This window comes from Clarias gariepinus, chromosome 12, assembly GCF_024256425.1.
Source record: "Clarias gariepinus isolate MV-2021 ecotype Netherlands chromosome 12, CGAR_prim_01v2, whole genome shotgun sequence".
NCBI lineage: Eukaryota > Metazoa > Chordata > Actinopteri > Siluriformes > Clariidae > Clarias > Clarias gariepinus.
This window is the reverse complement of record NC_071111.1, coordinates 24,156,173-24,166,612: the sequence shown is the minus strand read 5'-3', so window position 1 is coordinate 24,166,612 and position 10,440 is coordinate 24,156,173. Positions and strand designations below refer to the sequence as shown.

General features: G+C 40.2%; 1 protein-coding gene across 2 annotated transcripts; it reads right to left on the bottom strand.

Moving 5' to 3' along the window:
* Positions 1-246: 246 nt before the first annotated feature.
* On the bottom strand, positions 247-9,714 carry LOC128534374 (bestrophin-3-like). Of its 2 annotated transcripts, XM_053508783.1 has the most exons (9): positions 9,440-9,714; positions 8,984-9,078; positions 6,327-6,560; positions 5,168-5,322; positions 4,045-4,122; positions 3,285-3,437; positions 2,284-2,364; positions 1,989-2,140; positions 247-1,076 (listed from the first exon to the last, which is right to left on the bottom strand). In XM_053508783.1, the coding sequence occupies exons 1-9, from the start codon at positions 9,589-9,591 to the stop codon at positions 398-400; spliced, it is 1,779 nt and encodes a 592-aa protein (XP_053364758.1). In that variant the 5' UTR covers positions 9,592-9,714; the 3' UTR covers positions 247-397. The 2 variants fall into 2 exon arrangements, with proteins under 2 accessions (XP_053364758.1, XP_053364759.1); XM_053508784.1 differs by lacking the exons at positions 3,285-3,437; positions 4,045-4,122.
* Between the last annotated feature and the right edge of the window lie 726 nt (positions 9,715-10,440).

Below are 10,440 nucleotides of genomic sequence, written 5' to 3'. Positions count from 1 at the left end.
GTATTTATATTTTGTCTCGGTATTCTGAATTAAATTATTTTGTCTTAGTAACTATTTAATTATTTTTGTCTTATTTCGAATTTTAGAATTATTCATGTAACTCATCTCATTTCTAAAAATGTATCTCATTTTGAAAATTTGGCAAAATACTCAGAAAAAAAATACTAAGTAAAAACTAAATTGTTATATATTGACTTACTAATTAACTTAGAAACTAAAATGAATGTCCTAGAAAGTACGATATTAATATAAACATAGGAAAATACAAATCTTCGCACGTTGTGGTTCATCACGATGACTTCTGTATGGACGCGGCGGACACAGTGCACACCTAGAAGCCGTTATGATCAGTCACCTGAGTTTGGAGTAAATATTCCAGCTTCTCAAAGAGCCGCTTTCAGACGTCTTGGTTTGGTCTCTGTTCTTTATCCTGGCTGGTCGAGTCCACAGTTTCAGATGTTCGCCGTAGCTGTGTGGGATCACTCCTCGTACTGCTTATCGAGCTCTGTCTCGACGACTGAAATGACAGTCGGATCATTTTCTTCTTACTTCCTAGAGAAAAGCAGCTAAGCCTCCTGGGTTCTGTGTTTGTGACTCCTCCTGCTGTGTTCGGCTCCTCTCCAAGATTCCTATCACAATGCTCCTGGACTGGTGCTGACTCTAATGAAGATCGCTGTCCCGTCTGCTCCCGTACAACGCCGTCACCGTCGTCTCCCAGTTGGAGTTCGCTGTCCACTACTGAAGGCGTATTGTTGGGAGAAATAGTGTGTATTGAGGTTACAGGAGAAGAGGAGATGCTGTTCACCTCGTTGACGGTGGCAAGAGGGTAGAAGGTTGCGTTGAAATGGAGCTTAGAGTCAGTCTGCATGTTTTCTTCCACCCTGGAGAGGAAATGCCGTTCTCGACGATGTGGTAAGAAGCTGGAGATGTCACTGCTGTGACGTTTTAAAGACGGCCGCATTTTGAGATCCATGGGCTCCTGGACGCTCAGCAAGCGACGCATGCGGCACAGAACGGTGGCCTCCCTTTGTGGGTTGCTGATTTCGACGTTGTCATTCTGTAATATTTCAGAAAGACTGCAAAAGAAAAAAGACACGCATCCCATTTACTATGATATAATAAGACTTCATTCTGTGTCAGACACTTGATAGGTCATGCAGGTACACACTGAATGGCCAAACATTTGTGGACTTCTAACTACCACAACCATACTGTATGTAACCATATGTACAGCATCAGCTCCCTTTTCTATTATAATAAACTCCACTTCTTTAGGAAGGCTTTAGATCTTGGAGCTTGGCTATGGGGATTTGTAATCTACAAAACATTATGAAGTCTGGAGTTCTTCCACTTCAACCCTAACACACCATGTCTGCATGGAGCTTCGGACAACAGTTCCACAATGTCCACATACTTTTGGCCATATCCCCTTGTCACCCAGATGTCCTCATATAAGGAAATGGCATTTTTCTCCCAACTTCAATGTATATATTTACTGTACCATGATGGGACCTCTGGTCAACACTCACACACATTCACACACTACGGGCAATTTGGGAACACCAATTATCCTGATCTGCATGTTTTTGGACTGGGGGGGGGGGGGGGGGGGTAAACTTTAGTACCTGGAGGAAACCCACCCAGCACGGGGAAACCATTTAAACTCCATGCACACGGACCCCGAGGCGGGCATCGAACCCAGACCTGGAGGTGCAAGGCCACGGTGCCGCAACATAGAGTAGAAACAGTAGAGTCCGGCTCTCGGGGGGATATACAGTCTTCATAACCCTTAAATTTTCCCACATTTTGTTGTGTTTATTATTTTCCTTCCACTTCAAAAGTATGTGCCCCTTTGTGCTAGTGTATCACATAAAATCCCAATAAAATACATGTATGTTTGTGGTTTTAACGTGACAAAATGTGAAAAGGTTCGAATACTTTTGCAGGTTAAAAGTGTGGGTGCGGGTTTGTTGGAGATTCTCGCTCACCCCATGTCAGTAGTGGAGCCCAAGAATGACGGGATGCAGTAGTCTGCGGAAGCACGGGTGTACGGTGGCCGTACATCAGGGTCGTTCCAGTAAATATCCTTCGTCATTTCGGGGATGTTCATATGCATCTCATCCACTGCCATCAGAGACACCTACCGGCGATACGGCTATTGTAAGTTACTGTACCATTATAAAACAAGAACATTATTTTTTCATTTGTATGGTAAAAAGGAAGGCACTGTAATAACGTCCTTGACGATACACCAATGAACTATCGTGCGTCCATGTGACAAACCTGCAGGTTTCTATCAATGCACCAGTTGATTTCAAAGTCATCATCATCCTCTCCAAATGGGTTTATGAGCTGCTCTGCCACCTGAGATGCGAAAAGGTAAAACGTATACTGTAGATACACATTTTAATCATTGCACCGTAATGTGTTTATGAATATAATTGGTTAGACACTGATGTTCGTACTTTTGTTCTTCACGACCAAACAAAATATACACACTCCTATTACCCCAGGTAATGATTGTTAAAGTGCAAAAGGCCAAATCTGGAGAACTGGAGCACTTGGATTGGTCTATAGGTTTTAGGTTCATATAAAAGTTGTGGAGTTTCCTGGAGAAACAGATGAAACATCATAAACTCCAGCAAAATTGGAAGCACAATCAAGGGGCACGTGAACAAACTCAACAAGACAAGACATTGCTGGGATTCCTACATTACAGTATTGGTGGTTTTATTAAGGCAAAGGAAGGTTTTATTAAGTATTAAGAAATATTTTAAGAAAGCCACTTCTAGGCATGCATACATTTCTGGAGCGCATTATTATATTATTTCATTTACTAGTCTGTTTAGTGTGTCTGGTTGGGATGATGCTCGGGGTCTGTTTCTTGTTTCCTTGTTTGCGGTAATTGAAGTAACACGAGGAGGATATGAGGAGGATGTTTACACACGTAATGCTCCTTCGTGGAATACAAAATCCAATTCTGGTTACAGTGTAATATGAACGTGAACGTTTTGAATCATTCAGGTAATGCTGAATGTCTTGACCTGGAGCGCGACTAAATTTGTCACATACACTGCCAAGAAATCGAGCAAGTTCAAAGCAACTTTATTGAACGTTTTTAATTTCGAAAAAATCTATAACACAGCATAAGCAGTATAGATCATGGACGGATTAATAGATAGAATTGGCAGCGTTTGCACTGTGCTGTGATCTTTGCCCAAATTAATTCCTCAAGAGAGATTCCGATCTGATTAGCCAGAAAGTTCTAGGTGTGCCTGCCAGACCTTAAGCCACCCGGAATAGAAGAAGAACTGCAGCAATGTGAAGACGGGCACGTAAAGGTCAAGATCGTGTCCCTGGTAACCCTGTGCTGGGTCAAGAAATTGTCGGCCGATGATGCAGGCTGAGAAGAACGTGTAGACGGCCAGCGTTACGACCTAACCAGAGGGAAAGATACAGAAGAAATGAAGCAAGGTTTCATCCATAAAAAAAATCTGTTTATTTCTTTGATTTTATTATTATTCTGTCTGTACAAATTCAGCAAATTAAGTAAACGAATTGATTTTTACTAAGTAATTAGGAGTGCTTCTTGCTCCCTCCATTCATCCATCTAGGAACCTCTGTAGTCCAACTAGGGACCATGAAGGCCAATGGTGATTATCGATGCATTTATTCCCATTGTACAACCTTGGTAGGACCTCAAGCCAACATTCACACACTCATTCACACAATGCGGGCAATTTGGGAGCGCCAAATAGGTAAATCTGCATGTCCTTGGACTGTGGGAGGAGACTGGAGTACCCGGAGGAATCCCACCAAGCACGGGAAGAACATGCAAACTCCATGCACACAGGTGGGAATCGCCCTCGGACCCTGGCAACAAGTGCTAACCACTAAGAACTGTGACAACTTTCTTTCTTTCTTTCTGTAAGTTTGCTGCTTTAACATGCTCATGTGTGCTCTCTCTGCCTGGCTGGCTGAGATATACAGAGGATTTACAACAGATGGAAATGTCAGGGCTTGTTTATATGGAAAAACGCTTACCTGTGTGTAAACCAATGGGATCCCGACCCAGTCGTATCCAAACAAAGTAGAGCACCAGGCCCTGAATTTGTTCATCTCCTGACAGAACACACAAACAGAGAAGTCCTCATGGCTGCTCGCATCGCGGGTTAACTTTCAAGTCTGACGCTGATTTTAACTCCGCAGGCAGTTAGTCATCTTCTATCTTTATGGAAGGCAAAGCTCAGGGGAATGTATCTAACATTGTGACCTACGTACACAACCTGTTATGTGGACAAGTCTACTAGTTGTATTCGGCCAAAACACAGTATTGGTGCTGATTGTATTTATTTATTATGTTATACATATAATGCAGAAAATGAGTGTGCCAAAGAAGCTACTTCTGATGTTTATGTAACATGGAAGTGACCATTGCTTTATGCATGGAGAGATGATTTTATACAGTATGTGGCCCAAAAATGGCCCTTTTTTAGCGTTATTCTGTCTTGCTTCAAACAATAATCATTTAAATAGCAAATGATCCATATTTCTTCATTGGGATTTTTCCTAAAATTAGTTTAAGTTTCTAGAAGATAATTTGTAAAAATAGTTTCCTAAATTGGTTTTGGTAAAAGCTTAAAAAGCAAAACATCTGTAGTGTCTGTAACCATGTCAAATTCATGATGCAATTTTGTATTTTAGACTAATACACTTTTTCAGGTTTATGTCTTTACATGTGAAATCTAAATGAAACAAGTTTCATCCAAATGAAAAAATTAAATTTAACAGTTACGGACACTACATAAAAGGGCATACAATTGTCTTTAACAAATCTGTTTTTTTTTTAATCTGACAAACATATAAATCTGCATGCATGTTTACAAAAAAACAAAATTATGAAATTATGAAAAAAATGGTGTTATGATCCTATCTGAAAATGTACTTTTTCACTTATACTGTAGGTGAGACACTTTTTTAGCACCGATACCATGTTTTGGACGACTGTTGCAGTATTATTGCTAGAATGTGGAGTCACAAATTACATAAACATAAAACAATTTTTGCTTTAAACTATTGTTTAGCGATATTCTGATTAGTCCAGTTCATCACTAGGACCAGAATAGAATTAGCGTTTAAGGTACTAAAAAAGGTTGCAGAGGTTTACATTAAGAATGGCCTGAAGATCCACGCTGTCTTGTATTCGGCCCTCTCTCCTCGCCCTGGAGGCCAGGTTAGTGAACCATACCACAGGGATCCAGTATTTAAGGTGCGGTGATTTCAAATTCTCAAAGATCTTTCTCTCCTCTAATGTCATGAAGCCTGAGAAAAACATCAGAAGAAATCACTTTACATTTTCGTCCAGTAAAAATGATGTATTTACAATAAGATGAAGTTGAAGGAACAAGCTGAGGGTCACATGGGCAAAGCAGGAAAAGTAGGTTATTAGAATTAGGAGAGGAGTCTGAGCTCTGGTTGCTTTCAGAAATAATAGGAGGACTACACAATTAGACATACACTACAGTTTATGGGCAAACGTTTGTGGACACTTTATGTATGGTTCTCCCCTAAAATGCACACAATTGGAAAAAATTTTAAAGAATGTAAAGAAAAAATGCCTTTTTATGCTATAATTCAACAATTCCCCTTTACTGGAACTAGAAACCCAAAGCTGTTCCAGCAGGACAATACCCCTGTGCACAAGATGAACTTATAGTGGAAGACTTAAATAAAACCACTGACATTTGAGGTGGATGCCTTGCACCTCCAGGGTCCGGGTTCGATTCCCGGCCAGGCTCGATTCCCGTCTCTATGTGCATGAAGTTTGCATGTTCTCCCTGTGCTTGGTGGGTTTCCTCCGGGTACTCTGGTTTCCTCCCATAGTCCAAAGATATGGAGATTAGGCCAATTAGTGTTCTCAAATTGCCTGTAGTGTGTGTAAGTGAGTGTATGTGTGTGTGTGCCCTGCGATGGATTGGCACCCTGTCCAGGGTGTACCCTGCCTCGTGCCCTAAGCCTCCTGAGATAGGCTTCAGGTCCCTGAGATCCAGCAAAAAGCGGTATAGATGATAAGTGATTATGTAGCGCTTTTAACAATTGTCATTGTCACAAAGCAGATTTACAGGATCTAAAAAAAATTTGTAAAATGAGTATCAAATGTGTGAGAAGATGTTTATGAATCAAAATGGTCAGATAGTCCCTGATGAGCAAGGATGAAACTTTAAGAGGAACTCAGGGAGGCGATTCTCAGGTGGGGATCTATTCTGCAAAGTCTAATACAAAGTAATACAATAAAAACACACCACAAAAGTGTGCATTATTCTCACCTGCATCCACCACGTGGTCAATGGTAGGGAAACGCTTGTACACCGCAGTGCTCACTGAGCGGAAGATGAGCAGTGAGGTCAGGTTGACGTAGCGCATCAGTGTCCGCCGCAACATCCGTCCCTTTTCATCCTTGCCCTGAACGCAGCTCGAGATGAGGATCATGAGCCGGTCAGGCCATGGCAGGTTCTGAAACTGGTTCCACCAGCGATTCACCACCAGCGTAACGTAGAAACCTGCGGAAAAGCAGTGCTTATTACAACAACTCATAGCTTGTAGTGCAGAATAATCCTCTTTATTGGGATCAAGCCTACAACTTAAAGTTAAACTTAAAGGACATTAAATTAAGCTTTCAAATTCTTAAATCTGATTGGTCACAAAGTGTTTATATACATGTAGCATTTTTGAAAGTGTCAGTGGCTACTTTGTATTTTTTTATTTTAAAAGTAACTTTTTTTGCAAATGTTCCACAACAATAAACATAATGACAGTTTGAACAGTATAAGAGAAATAAAACACTTCTGCTGCTGTGTTTTTGGAAAATGATAAACTTTGCATTACACCACGCCTGGGTGATTCTATTATGTCTTATATAAGGTGTGTTCAAGTCAAACCATCACTTGTACTGAAATTTCTTGTGAAGACATAAAGCCGATTTAAAAAAAAAAACTCAAGCGAAGTACACTGATGTACAGAGCCATTAAAGGTACAAGAGTGGAGAAAAAAAAATGTTGAAGAAAAAAAATTCAGGCATGGAAAAAAAAGAATCGGAATATAAGAGGGAAAAGAAGTTTAGACTACTTGATTCATACTTCCAGGTCATTCTTTAAGCACCAAAATACAGAAAGGGCCAGTCTGTCAGTGCATTTTAGCCAAGCACCGTGGAAGTTCTGTAAGGAGCGTCTTATACAGTAGACTAACATTTGTGCTTATAACTTAAATTATAATTTAGTTTAGTTTAAGTAATATTGCTTATTAACGTAATAAAATTTATCATAGCGTACCCTGTTTTATGAGCAGTACGGTGTCCTGTGGTAATCCACTCGACCTCAGGAATGTCTCTAGGTCTCACTTCTTTAAGTAGACGGCATTAACATTACTTCAACAGAACAATGGCTAAAATACACAGACGTACTTTACCCTTTCCGTATTTTGCCGCTGAAAGACCCCACATCCCATGACTCATTTTATATTCTTCAACAGATTTTTTTTCCTTCAATAGAATTTTTCCCGGCGGCCCGGTGGTGTAGTGGTTAGCACTGTCGCCTTGCACCTCCAGGGTCCGGGTTCGATTCCCGTCTCTGTGTGCATGGAGTTTGCATGTTCTCCCTGTACTTGGTGGGTTTCCTCCGGGTACTCCGGTTTTTTCCCACAGTCCAAAGACATGTAGGTAAGGTTAATTGACGTTCCCAAATTACCCGTAGTGTGTATGTGTGTGTGCCCTGCGATGGATTGGCACCCTGTCCAGGGTGTACCCTGCCTCGTGCCCTAAGCCTCCTGGGATAGGCTCCAGGTCCCCACGACCCTGAATACAGGATAAGGTGGTATGGATGATTGAGTGAGTGAGATTTTTTCCCTACCCATGTCCCTTTGGGGGCTCCATACTGATAAGACTTGCAAAAAAACATTTGATTGTTGCAAATATTTTAAAGAAGTCTGTACTTCCTGAAATGACAATCCTGGCTGAGGTGGCTGAGAGCCCGCTGCAGTCATTCCCATTAACATTCTGGGAGTGGAACGCCTGATCCTTGAAAATCAGCAGATACCTTATTGGCAACGTGCAGAACAGACGCATCTGTCTGTGGGAACTGAACACAATCATCCACCAACACCACTTGCACGTTAGAGGAAATTAACTGGGAGTTATTGCCACATCCGCTGTTCACTCCTGACCTCAATCTAAACCATTTCCACATCTGTTGCCAGCGTTTCAGACATGAAGCAGGCAGTGTGATTACTGTTCCAGTGTACTGAGAAAACTTTGATGGTGTCCAAGCACTAGTGAAAACTCTAGGATAAGTGGATTAGTGTAGGAGGGGATTATATAGAGAAAATAAAGGGAGATTTTACGATTGTGTGTGTGTTCTCTTATTCCGTGCTATCAAAAGTCCTGGTTTGACTTGAACACCCTTGTATGCTATATTGCTTAATAAATCTTAAATCCTGCCTGAATGTGCTGAGAATAATTTTCCCAAACAGAAACGTTTTTTTAAATAAAATTTTTGGCTTCTCTTTTATTATTATTTAATTATTTTAACAAATTACTATAAAAATATATTCAGCATGCACCAAAAAGCAGTCCATTATAATATGTGAAATATAATATAAAAATAGACTTCAAGTGTAACTTCATATTTCAAGTGTAAATAGAAAAATTCACAATCTTTTAATATTCCAATCAAATCAAGTCAAAACTGTAATTATATAGCACTTTAAAATAACTTACAGTTGCCCAAAGTGCTTTAAACGGTAATAAATAATAAAGTAAAATAACAACAATGTTTAATAAACTACTTACAGCCATCTGGTTTACCACAGCCTCAGCATCACTTTTAATAAGAATAATCAGATTATTTTTGTCTAATTGTCTTCAAACCTATATGAAATACATTCAGCGTGTCTTTATTATAAGTTGACATTCAGACGTTTAAAAACTTACCAAGCACAAAGGTGACGGGGATCTGTTCAGCATATCGGTCACAATAGATAGAAAGATTTTCAAAGAAACGCTTCTGAGGGTCTGTGAGCACGCATCTACAGGCCATGGAGAGAAGAGTTAAAGCTGTTACACCTAATGACTTAATAGAGATTATTTAAGGATTTATACACGTCTTTATTCATTTATTGGCTGGGAGATCTAGGGAAGTGCAAAACTAATTCATTGTTAGACATTTAGCTACTGTAAAGTGTTAACAAAATAAAAAGAATTTAAATATAGCTAATTACAAATACAACAATTAAAACATATTCCGGTATTTAAGCTTTTAAAAACAATGTACAAAAAAAAAAAAGAGTCCAATGTTTACAAACAGTGACAATAAAAAGGAAGGAAAAGTAATAAACATAATTAAAGATAATTTGTCATACAGTAGTATCGCTGTAATGGGTGGATTACCTGTAGATGATGCTAAGGATGGAATAAAGAAGAACAAAAACAAGAAATTCCCGGTAGAGCAGTTTGTAAATGCTACCTCTCCACCTCAGTAACAGTCGGTGAAAACCGAAGAAGGTGGCGTTGGCCACTTGACTCGAGTACGTGACCGTCATCCTAAAATAAACCCTTAGCCGTCCTGCGGTCACTTCGTTTAACTACCTGTGAAAACTATATTCAACCACTGACTAATACTGTATCTTCCTGGGTGTTTTTTTTTAATCCCCAATGTATGATTCTTGGTTGTGGAAGACCGTCCATCTGTCCCTGTGTATCTGTGAGGAACAGACAGGCAGATAATCAGACAGAACCAACAGGCAGGCAGAGAGAGGGAGAGACGGAGAGAGTGTTGGAAAGAGAGAGAGAGGGGGGTTGACAGACAGATAGATGGACATGTAGTGTGAGAAAGCTAAATTTATCCTCTTTGGTATTCATGTGTATTGAGTAATCCAAGTTCCTGATTTGCTCCAGGAACAACACAGGGGAGACTTGGGTCAGTTGTAACTGTTCATTTTAAACATATAAAAGTGTATTACATTGAACATAAAAAAAAACTATTTGGAAACTCTCATTTCCAACTTACTATTTCTAAATTACACCTTCCATATTTGGCTTGCGATGGAATGGCACCCCTTCCAGTGTGTGCCCTGCCTCGTCCCCTGGGATAGGCCGTGTACAGAATAAGCGCTATAGAGAATGAGTGAGAGAAAGAATGTCTGATAATTATAATGCAGATCATATAATTACGTCTTACTATCTTATAATTATGAGATGCTGATTTAACTACTAGATGACACAAAGCTGGTTGGGCCAAGCACCAAGCTTTACTAAGGCTCTCCTTTTCCATGAGAGATGAGCTCATGCCCACAAAGTCTGTACCTTGCCAATTTGTCTCTATCCATAAATCTGGCGGGCTGGATGTGTCCTGCATGGGAGGTCGCCAACCCCTGCTCCCTCCTAGATGG

Bases quoted from the DNA above. Each gene is read 5' to 3' on its own strand.
- LOC128534374 (XM_053508783.1), bottom strand. From the start codon at position 9,591: ATGACGGTCACGTACTCGAGTCAAGTGGCCAACGCCACCTTCTTCGGT. The intron at 9,079-9,439 runs GTAATCCACCCA...CATGGCCTGTAG, and splicing joins ATCCTTAGCATCATCTACAG to ATGCGTGCTCACAGACCCTC. The intron at 2,365-3,284 runs GTCTGGCAGGCA...TTCGCATCTCAG, and splicing joins TCTATTCCGGGTGGCTTAAG to GTGGCAGAGCAGCTCATAAA.